The 11,638-nt window shown below is 41.1% G+C and overlaps 1 protein-coding gene across 1 annotated transcript; it reads right to left on the bottom strand.

Annotated features, from left to right (window-relative positions):
- Nucleotides 1–3,688: 3,688 nt before the first annotated feature.
- Nucleotides 3,689–5,047, bottom strand: LOC119516630 (histone-binding protein RBBP4-like). Its single transcript, XM_037813009.1, has one exon. It carries the CDS (start codon nucleotides 5,045–5,047, stop codon nucleotides 3,770–3,772), a length of 1,278 nt encoding a protein of 425 aa, XP_037668937.1. The 3' UTR covers nucleotides 3,689–3,769.
- Nucleotides 5,048–11,638: the final 6,591 nt, after the last annotated feature.

An 11,638-nucleotide genomic window follows, 5' to 3' on the forward strand; every position in this document is an offset into this window, starting at 1 on the left:
AGTCAGCTGGATTTGATCCAATCAGTTGAAAACATGTACGTGAGACAGATAAGAGGAGCCTCACTCCTTCTTCGGCTGACCAGCGAAGCATTTCCTGAGGAGTTCGTCGAAGTTGCCAGTTTTTTTCCTGAGGATTTCATTGAACATCATTGGAGTTGCCAGTTTGCTGCCTGCCCTACGGAATTTGGACTCATGCATCCCCACTTTTATAAATCTTATATTTATAGATGTATCTTGTTGATTCTGTTTCCCTAGAGAACCCTAACTAATACAATGCTCATATGATAGATTTGAAGGAGAATCTCCTTGTTTGTAGGAAATACAGACTGAAGTATTAAGGAGTGATGGGGCATTATGCCAGCAACTTACAAAGGGTTCATGGAGAAAGGGCTTTACGATTGTTTTATTCTTGCAGCTTTTCTATAAGTTTAAAATTATTTCAACATAAAAACTATCTTTAGCATTAAAAAAGCCTTCTTTTGGCCCCCTTTTCTCCTCTAAATACTACCCCATTTCTTTGCTCCCTTTCATAGCAAAACTTCTCAGAAGAGTTGTCTATACTTACTGCCTCTGATTCCGCCCCTCCCGTTCTCTCTGAAGCCCATGACAATCAGCGTTTTGGTTCCCAGGCCACACGGTGCTTGATTTACCTGCAGCTTCAGCCACAGCTGTTCACTTCCTGGTCCTGTCTTTCCTTGGCTTCCTGGTTTTCCTTCTACAAATGATAAAAACATTATAATATACATATTAGAATCTATTTGTGACATTGGGTTTGGGATGGCTTTCTTAAGATACCAAAAGCAAAGTACATAGAGAAAAAAATGATACAATTGACTACATTAAAAAAAAAAAAAGTGCTTGCAGACCACAAAAAAATAATCTTAAATAAAATCAAAAGAGAGCTACTGACAAAGGATTAATAGCCACACTGGGTAAAGAAATCTTACAAATTAGTAAGAGAAAGACTGAAAAAAAATGGGCCAAGGCTGTGGAGACAATTTACTGAAAATTCTTACCAAAAAAAGAAAAGAAGGAAGAAAGAAAGAAAGAAAGAAAGAAGAAAAAAGAAAAGATCCATAGTTGAAAATATGTTCACCTTTGCTAGGAATTAAGGAAATACTGGTAACCAAGGAAATGCAGACCAAATCAGCAATGAAATATTTACAAAATTTAAAGTTTGATAATATCAAAAGTGGTGGGCATGGGGGGCTATTTTGGCAATATGTAGCAATATTCAATCACATGCCCAGAGAATGTGTGTAATTACAAAATTGCATGTCCTGCTGGAAAATTGGAAAACACCTAAGTAGGATAATGGTTAAATAAACCAGGTATGTCCAAATTATAGCTCCTTTTCTAGCAAGTTTTTAAAAATGAGATTGATCACCATGGGCTAATAGGGATAGATTTCCAACATGTATTTTTGAGTGGGGAAAAACACATAACTTTTATGTAATAGAAAAAAATATGTATTTTCTGTAGTAGACTATCTTCTCTAGACTCTATATACATACATAAATGGGTAACAAAAACCCATAATAGTTTTGAGATAGGGGTGACCAGAAGGTTCTGGCATTGGGGGTGGTGGTCAAAGGGGATCTGTGATTTATGCATACTGTTTTTCTTTTTTAACAAGGAGAACAAAAACATTTATTATTTGCATAAATAAACATAAGCGTAATAAAAGCACCATCACCAACAGTGGCTGACATCAGCCAATCTCCACCCTTACACCAGACCCCTGCTGATGTCACAACTTCAAATTCTTTTGTGCTGTGGAGACTGTGTCACAAGGGGCAAGTTCCTGCTGCAAACAGCCCTAAGCCACCTTTACCCAAATTGAGCAAAAAAGAGATTTGCTGAAAGGATATGGGGAATTGACAGAATCAACAGCAAGGCTGAGGACCCCTCTGAGAGACCTTCCGGAGACCCTCCCAGGACCTGACCAGGGAGGGCTCTGCTGCCCTGCCCCGGACTGCCACACCCCAGGCAGACAAGCAGTGACCAAAAGAACCACCTCCATCCCCCTATCACTGATGAAAAACCCCAGGTAAGATGTCTGGCATCTTTTGGTCGAGTCAGGGTCTCCTGCTGCCCCCCCAGCCTGGCTGCCAGAGGAGATGGGAAAGCCAGACGCTGCCTCCCCAGCCCCTGTGGGGGGTCAAGGAGGCGCCATAACAGAGCAGCGGAGTCAGCTGCTGAGCAGCAAAACAAATGACAATGACCATTTCAGCTGCCCAGGGCAGGAGCTGCAGGATTGTGTGAGGGTGTGTCACCTAAGAAAGTACTTGAAAGAGGTAGGAGCTGACCTCTTGTGGGGACAGAAGTGAGGACCGAGGATGCTCGCCACCGTGAGGTTATAAAGGAACAAAGATCATTGAGTTTTTTAATGTGGAAAAATTACAAAAAGCTACGACTCAGTAATCAGAACAGAAACAGTCCTCCACATTAAGGATGAAGAAGAAAAACAAGTTGTGTAAATCAGGTTGGCCTAAAAAACTTAGTTGTATCAAAGCTCTGGTGGATCAGAACCTCTAGGTTGGGTCCAAGTTAGATGAAAATAGATTCTGTCCCACACCTCAGAAACCGCAGCTAACCGCAAAGTGTGGCTGGCCTCGCTCTGAGTCCTTGTGAAAATACAGGTGCACCTTTCTAAAGATGTAATCTTCGAATAGGGCTCAGGAAGGGAGTCAGCTGCAATTGATGCACTCAAGACAGGTGACTGTCAAACCATCAAGACATGATGCCTTCTGAGAAAGACTTCAGTAAACCAGAAGTTGGAGCAAAGCTTAGTGTGCCAGTTTGGATGTATCATGTCCTCTACAAAAGCCATGCTCTTTTTTTTTTTTTTTTTTTTTTTTTTTTATGTAGAAAAGCAATTTATTCCATTATAAGCACTTGCACAGTTAGTCATGGAGAATAACAGGCCTGCTGGTGAAACAGGTCACCAAAAAGAGACATGATACCAAACTAGTGGTCAAGGACTAACTCCTGAAAAAAAAAAGCAAACTCTTATCCAGGATTAATTTAATTTTTAAAACGAGTATCCGCTATCGAGTCATTCTTCTCAACTTAACTGGACAGTCTACCTGTGGTATAACTGTCAGGTAAAAACATACATCTTTACAGCTTGGTGGTCCCAAGTTTAAAAAACAACCATTTCACAGAAAGGAAAGAAATAATATGAAACAGCTCAAGAAATACACTAACGAGTAAAAATATATGGGGAAAGAGGAACACATAAAATAAAGTTTTGACTTAACTGAAGAAACTGAGACTGGTCTATATAGGAAAATGTGCATCCTGGAAAGTTAGGTATGATGATTTTAGAGTAGGAATCTATATGACTTGAATCTCTCCCCTATTTCCTGAATAAACACATCTGCAGTATTATACTTCATGGCTCAGACGCCTACCCAACATGGCTCTATTCATTATCCACTCTAACCTGAAATGAGTCTGAAAAACTTGGGAATATAGCATAAGAAAAACAACCACACAACTATATTCCCCTTTCTGTGTCTGCTTCAGACCTGGGTTTGATTCTAGAAAATTCCTGAAGAAAATTTAAATATAAGTTTGTGGCTTTGCTGAATCAAGTCCCCCAGTTAATATTTAGAAAAACACCCAATGTCTGGGCTAATAACATTTGTTGATGGCAATTATAGAGGGATAGCCAAACAAAGTCTGTGTCTCAAAACCAGTGTTAAATCAATCTCAGGATTGAGAGGGAAAAAAGGGGAGTTTAAAATCACAAGTGCAGACATATCTAGGATCCTTGTCCTTCTGGATCCACACTTCCTTCAGGGTCTTCATCATTATAAATGTTCTCTGCCATCTGCCACACTTGCATGATATTGTCTTCTGATACAGAACAAATCACCCAAGGTTCATTGGGATTCCAGGAGAAATCAGATATCTTGGCAGTGTGACCACCATGAATAAACAACAACTCTGGTGGCCCATCTTCTGCATCTTCTGGCGATTGTTCCTCTCCAATTTTACTTAAATCCCAGACATTCAGTCTACGATCCGTGCCACTGGAAGCCAAAATAGTTTCATTGTGCGGTGACCACTGAACCTGGACTATTTCATCCTTATGTGATTCAAAGGAATGCAACTTGAGTTTCAGATTTCTCTGATCCCACAAGGCAACAGTCTTGTCAGCTGATCCTGTGGCAAGAATGAACTCACTGTAAGGATTGAAAGAGAGGCAGTTCACTTCAGCAGTGTGAGCATCAACTGAGTGGCTTGGTTTGGAAGTATTGTTTGAACGAGTATCCCAGGTCATAAGCTTCTGATCATCAGCAACTGACCCAAACAGAGACTCATGGAGTAGATGCCAGGAAACATCCTCTACTACAGCTGTGTGCCCTGTAAAGATGGTCTTTGCATCTACCACTTTTCCTTCCTTTGGAACGGCACTGATGTCCCATAAGCAGATGGTATGGTCATCTGAAGCACTAAGTAAGTGCCCCCTGAGATTTGGGTTCCAAGAAAGCCCATAGCCTTCTTTCTGATGTCCACGGAGACACAAGTCTGGGTTGCACTCTCCAGAAGGGTCTGGTTTAGAAGGGTGTTTCGTGTAGTCAAAAACAAGAACATCACTGGATGGAGTCTTTGTTGCAATGATGCAAGGGTTCTGGGGCATATAACGGGCCCTGTTCACTTCTCCTTCATGGTTGATCTTGATTTCTATTTCAATTTTTCCACTAATTGCGCCAAAACCTCCAAATTCTCCTTTCTCACTGTCGTAGTGTGATGCATCAAACTGAGCATCATCATTAGGGAGCTGCACACTGGCTATTACAAGGTGGTTTTGTTCATCTGAAATGTGTGTCCCCAGGACAAGTCGATGAATGCTGAAATCTTTTCCTTCTGGTCTGGTTACATCTGGAAGCCACTGTGCGGTGAGGCTGGGCCACTCCAGAGCATGGGTCATGACCAAATCATAAAGAAAAGGAGTGTTCTTTTTCCATATTTTGTACTCCTCGTTGATCACACGTTCTTCCACTGCGTCATCAAAGGCTGCTTCCTTGTCGGCCATGGCGGACAGGCCAGCGCGTGGGGGTGAGGGGGTGGTTCCCGGAGTTGAGCGTTGCGAGAGGGGCGGGGAGGTTGGGAGCGCTTGCTCAGCGCGCTCGGCCAAGCCATGTTCTTTTAATCCAGTCTTGGGGGATATTGGATTAGGCTGTTTCCATGGAGCTGTGACTCACCCAACTGTAGGTGAGACATTTTGATTGAATATTACCTTGTAGATATAACCCTGCCCAGTCAGGGTGGGTCTTAATTAGATCACTGGAGTCCTTTAAGAGACTCTTTGGAGCTGACAGAGATGCTTAGAGATGTTTGGAGATGCAGACAGAAGGACATTTGGAGTTGCTGAGCTAAGAGCAGCCACTTTCACCAGAAGCGTAGGCATCATTTGGAGGCTTTTAGCTACAAGAAAGAAAATACACAAACCAAAATGGCTTAAACAAGGATATTCATTATCTCACATAACAAGATGCCTGGAGGTCAGGCAGCTCAAGGTTGGTTCCAAGACTGGGTTCTGTCACAGATCCAGATCCATCAATGAGTCCATGTTTCCACTTGGGGTTCAAGATGGCTACAGCAATTCCTCACAACGCATGAAGGCGTGATTTTTCCAGCGAAGAAGAAAAGGGGTGTTTCTCCTATGCATCTCTGTTTATTAAAATAGAAACAAAACTTTCTAACACACAATTTTAAGGTAAACAATCTGCTAGATTAGTGATTTTATTAATAATTCTTTGGACGAAGGAAAATGGAGCTGACAAAATAAAACTGAAAACCCTTTTGGCAAACAATGAAATCCAGAAACCTGAGTAGTTCAGGCACAGATTCATGACTAAATGCTCTTTTATAAGATTATTCATTATCAAGGCTTGGAGACTGATGGTTGCATTCCACAGGAGATGAAATGTCTGCAAGAAAGTTCTTAAAAATAACAGCAAAAACAATTTTATGAGGATAGAAAAAGAACAGGAAAGTTAGAAGCTATTGCACAGGTATAAATTTCATAAAAAGATCCCTTACCTAAATATGGTTTGGGCTTGTTTTCAATCTAATGTCTTAGACTTCAATTTTATTATGAAGATTCTAATTTACTTCATGGAGTAGAATCTAACATAAGAGTAATTAAACCATGTTTCAACAAAAGCTTTTTCTTTTCTTTTCTTTTCTTTTTTTGAGGCCAATCATTAAATGCTCAGAGTCTCTGGTTCTTGGCTAGTCAGCTCAGAAATAAACAGCTAAGAAAAGAAAGGAGGAGAGGTGTTCCAGTCTTGATACTAAGAAAATGAAAGCTTGTAAGTTTTGCCTCTATATTAGGGAGAAAAATTTTTTCCTTGAATTCCATCACATACCACTGCCCCCTCCCCACTCAGTATTCATTGGCCAGTATTGTATCGCATGTTCATGTCTCAGCTGCAGTGGCTGTTGGGAAAATGAATGCCTAGGACTTTCAGCCTTTAAATTGGGCAAGCACAACCAGCAAGGAAAACGGCTGTCAGGAATGGCTGTTGGCTAGACAACCAACAGTCTTTCTTATACCATTAGTTGACATCGTCATTTTCCATTATTCCAGTGGTAGATAATGTGCAGCTCACCATGATGGAATTTCTATTCAGGATACCTTCCAGGGTGGTGAGGTGGCCCATATTTTCTGGATGGCTTCACCATGACAAAAGCTGGGAGCAGGATTTCCTTTGAATTTCTTTAAAAATAAAAATGACACTATTGAAGCTGAAAAACACATTACCTTACAGCTGTTTTTTATTTCTTTCTTTTTTTGTTAGAGAAGTTGTGTGTTTAAAGAACAATCATACATAAAATATAAGATTCCTATATACCTCCTGTTTTAGTTTCCTAGGCTGCTCAAGCAAATATGATGGTTTGGTTTAAACAATGGGAATTTATTTGCTCCTGGGTTTAAGGTTGGGAAAATGTCCAAAAGAAGGCTTCATCAAGGTGATGCTTTCTTCTCAAAGACTGACTGCTGGTGATCCTTGGCTCCTCTGTCACATGGCAAGGCGCATGGCAGCATCTGCTGATCTCTCCCTTCTCTTCCAGGTTTCATTGATTTCAGCTCCTTGCATCCATGGCTCTTTTCTCTCTTCATCTGAATTCATTCTGTTCTTAAAGGTCTCCAGTAACAGAATTAAGACCCATCCTGATTGAGGTGGCACACACCTTAACTGAAGTAGCCTGATGAAAAGGTGCTGCTTACAATGGGATCACATCCACAGGAATGGATGAACTTCAAGGGCATGTTTTTCTGGGGTACACACAGTTTCAAATCACCAGACATCCCTATTATCAACACTTTGCATTGGTGTGGTACATTTGTTACAATTGATGAAAACACATTTTAATAATTGTACTATTAACCATAGTCCATGGTTTAACTTTGGGTTCACTGTACTGTGCAGGTCTATGGATTTTTTTTTTTAACCTTTGAATCTATTAGTTGTTGTTTTTCCCTTGATTGTTTCTTCAACTGTTTTGAAACAAATATAATTTTGTTAACCAAACACCAGAAGGAAACCCCACAATGGAATGTGATCAAATTCCACCATCTCTGGAGCCAAACATTCCATGAACATGAATAGAAAAGGATAGCTTCAGTATTCTCTTTAAGAGCATGGCTTTCTAACCTTCTAGAATTCAGGGATAGCCTTCTGGGGGGTTGTACCCCATCTGGAGATCATTTTAAATGGTTTTGGAAACCTTAGATGTTTTGGATTAGTGATGGTAAACATTTGCTTAGCCAGTGAGCTGTTTTTTTGTTTTAGTTTTAGTACTTCTTTTTTCCCCAGACCTTCAGTTAACATCACTGCCAGCACCTGATGTCAGACTGCTTCCACTGGCGGGGGTCAGGAGGAGAAAGCCCTGTGTGGCCCGAATAAGTCCACCACTGCCCAGGACCTTCACTTCCGACCTCAGGAACTAAGAGGGAGCTCTGTAACCAAGAGGAAGTAAGCCCCTCCCCCGGACCTCCACACATTCGTTGCCAGAAGTGAAGGACCCCCCACCACCACCATTCCCAAACACAGTCACCTTCCTGCTATCTGCCCCAGGCCTACTGGGATTAATTTTTTTTTTACAAGAATCCCCAGACTCCAGGATTGCCTCTCATGTCCCACACTTCCAATCCCCTACAGCTGTGCACATCCTCTATTCTGTCCCCATCTCCAACTCCTCCCCAACTCCTGCAATCCTTCCACTGGGGCCATTATCCACAAAAAATCCTCCTGCATCCTTAACACCTTCCCTGACCAACCCTTTCCCTTCCGGCTCTTATCAAAACCGCAGATACTGCTCTTCCTGCTGGCTCCTTAAAAGGTAACACAGGAGAAAATTTTTATGTCCTGGAATTAGGCAAAGAGATCTAAGAAATGACATCAAAACCGCAATTGGTAAAACAAAATATATTTGAAACTTTTGCTCAGATGGGAAGAAAATATTCACAAATCACCTATCAGACAAAGGATTTGTATCTAAAACATATAAAGAACTCTCAAAATTCAACAAAAATAAAACAAACAAACCAATAAAAAATGGGCAAGAGATTTGAACTGACACTTCACCATACAAATGGCAAATAAGTTTATGAAAAATGTTCAACATCATTGGCCATTAGGAAATTGCAAAGCAACACAATGAGACCCCACACCCACTAGGATGGCTGTAATCAAAAACACAGAAAATAACCAAAATAGTTGAGAAAATGGAGAAATTGGAAGCCTGCTACATTGCTGATGGGAAAGTAAAATGCTGTAGTTGCTGTGGACAGCATTTGGCAGTTCCTCAAATAGTTAAACATAAAGTTAGCATACAACCCATCAATCCCACTCATAGATATATATATCTAAGAGAATTGAAAACAGGTACACACAAAAACATACACAAATGTTCATAAGAGCATTATTCATAATAGCAAAAAAGTTGAACTGATGAATGGATAAACCAAAAGCGAAATCCCCAACAATGAACTATTATCAGCCATAAAAAGGAAGCACTGATACATGCCACAACATGGATGAATCTTGAAGACATTATGGTAAGGGAGAGAAGCCAGGCACAAAAGGCCACGTTTTATGGTTCCATTTACATGAAATGTTCAGAATAGTCAAGTCCATAGAAACAGAAAGTAGGCCAGTCTTGCCAGGGGATGGAGACGGAGGCGAAATCAGAGGTATGAGTTTCATTTTGGGGTGAAGGAAATGTTCTGGAATTAGACGGCTGCAAAATTGTGTGAATATATTGAAAACTATTGAGCGTACACTCAAAAACACTCAGACAAATACGACATATCAACTAGAATGGCTAAAAGTTAAAAATATAAAACAAAACAAAAAGGACAATATTAAGTGTTGCCAAGAATGTGGAAAAAACAGGACTTTCATACATTGCTGATAAGAGTGCAAAAACATACCGTCACTCCAGAAAACAGTTTGGAAGTTTCTTAAAGAATTAAACATACTTGTACCACACAACCAGGAATCTCACTCCAAGACAAATGAAAACACTTGTTCACAAAAAAAAAAAAAAAAAAAACCAACAAACCCTACTTGTATGTTTATAGTAGATTTATCTGTAACAGCCAAAGCCTGAAAGCAATTCAAATGTCTGTCATCAAGGGAGCAGAAAAACAAACTGTGGTATATCCACACAGTGGAACACCAGTCAGCAATTAACAGGAAAAAATCTATTAATACTAAACAACACAGATTAATCTTAAGTGCTTTATGCTAAATGAAAGAAACCAGATTCAAAAGACTACATAGAGTGTGGTTCCCTTTATATAACATTCTGGAAAAGGCAAAATACAGGGAATGGTTTCCAGACATGGGGCGCTCAATTCCTGACCCTTTCGAGCGTTCTGCTGAGTCAATGGACTTTCTTCTTACTGGTATCCCCAGCCCCCCAGCCCCCTCCATCCCCAACACCCCTCCCATGCTCCTTTAGCTTTAAGCCTTCTCCATTCCGCTAAGTCAGTTTTCCCACCTTCAAACTCTTCCATTTTCCACAATTGTGTTGACATCTCTCATCTACTGTCATCATTTCTCCTTTCTCTTTATCCCTGTGGATTTGTGGTCTTTTTGTTTCTTTACCATTATTATAGCAGAGATTTGGGAGAGAACAGATAAATACTTAGTCAATCTGTCATGTTTTACTTACACAAGCTCTCCTTTAATCAAGTCTACAACATAAATGAAGCTTAGGAAATGAATATTATTTTCTCATGAATATATATAAAAAGTCTACCTCTGGGGACAGTTTCTCTGGCCAGCCGAGAAAATATAGGAGTTGACCAGATTTGAGCCCAATAAGTATCTCCATGCAAGTCATAGGATTTTGTCTCCCAGAGGAGACACACTAAAAACAGTTGTCACACCATTTCCAGTCTGGCAGCTGGAATTTCCAACAGCTGCCTGGGCTGTGGCCACGGTTCACAGGGGTCTGACAAGTTAATGGACTTGCACAGGGGCTGGAGCTGCGGCAGCCCCTCGCCGTGGGAGGCTGCAGACTTCGCAGAGGAGTTGCGGGTCTGTGTAAGCCTATGAATAGCATCACAGTATCCTCACGTCTAATCATACCCAGAAGTGCCTTTTCATTACCAACATCATAATCATCTCCTTTTATAAAACTGTAAAAATAGTGTTGAAATGGCACTGAATCCCATAGGAAACCTACCATTCCCCCTCATGTTTTCTAGAGAACCTCGATCTTCAACCCCAAGTGGTCTTTGAAAAGACAGTAACTCTCAGTTAAATCTTCCATACACAGAAAACCCCAGAGAAGCAGAAACAAAACTAAAGCTAAAAACCCCTGGAATGTTTAATCACACAAATATAAATTGCAGATTATAACATGCCCTACACCCATCATAGTTTTAAAAACTCCTATCAAGTTTCATCTTAGGCAGATGACCCCTTCGGTGTTTGTGTGGGTGGCATGGGGTGGGAGGATTTCCAAGATAATATTTTTAAAAACATTACAGAATAAAACCAAAGAGGAACACCTCCCCCCCCCCACCCCCCATACACGATACCAGCCACTCTTATGCTTATGTGAAAACCCAGGGCTGTGTAAACCATGACTCTCTCCCCAGTGAAGATGTCGGAAATCTAGTGAAGCAATGAGGCAGACAATGCTCAATTTTTACCTGAGCCCTGTGCTCCTGGATAACAGTGAAGTTTGAGATGTCCCCCAACCCTTTTGTTCTGGAAAACGGCTCACTGCAAACACCACCCTTCCCCAAATGACTTCGATAAGACTCAAGGATGCCCCCCTTGTATACCTGTGACAAGGCCGGACACAGACTAGCCACAATCCCATTCTTCGTCTCATAAATGATTAGCTGCACTGCTTGTCCCCACCAATCAATCGATCGATCGGAAGCAAATGCCTGTTAATGTTTGTTAAGCTTCTCTCCTTCCTCCAGGTGCAGGAACTTTGAGGGTGCCTCCCAGAAAACAGGCTGCTTCCGCATAAAATATTCTCAGATCTATTCTCTGATCCCACCAACCTCTCACCCCACTTCAACACACCCGGTTCTTTCTCCTCTGTAAAGGGAAAAAACCCTTCCTTCTTACCCCTTGAGAGCTTGCTG

This window comes from Choloepus didactylus, chromosome 20 (genome assembly GCF_015220235.1).
Source record: "Choloepus didactylus isolate mChoDid1 chromosome 20, mChoDid1.pri, whole genome shotgun sequence".
NCBI classification, from domain to species: domain Eukaryota; kingdom Metazoa; phylum Chordata; class Mammalia; order Pilosa; family Megalonychidae; genus Choloepus; species Choloepus didactylus.

Excerpts from the sequence above, each read along its gene's own strand:
- LOC119516630 (XM_037813009.1), bottom strand. The coding sequence starts at position 5,047 with ATGGCCGACAAGGAAGCAGCCTTTGATGACGCAGTGGAAGAACGTGTG.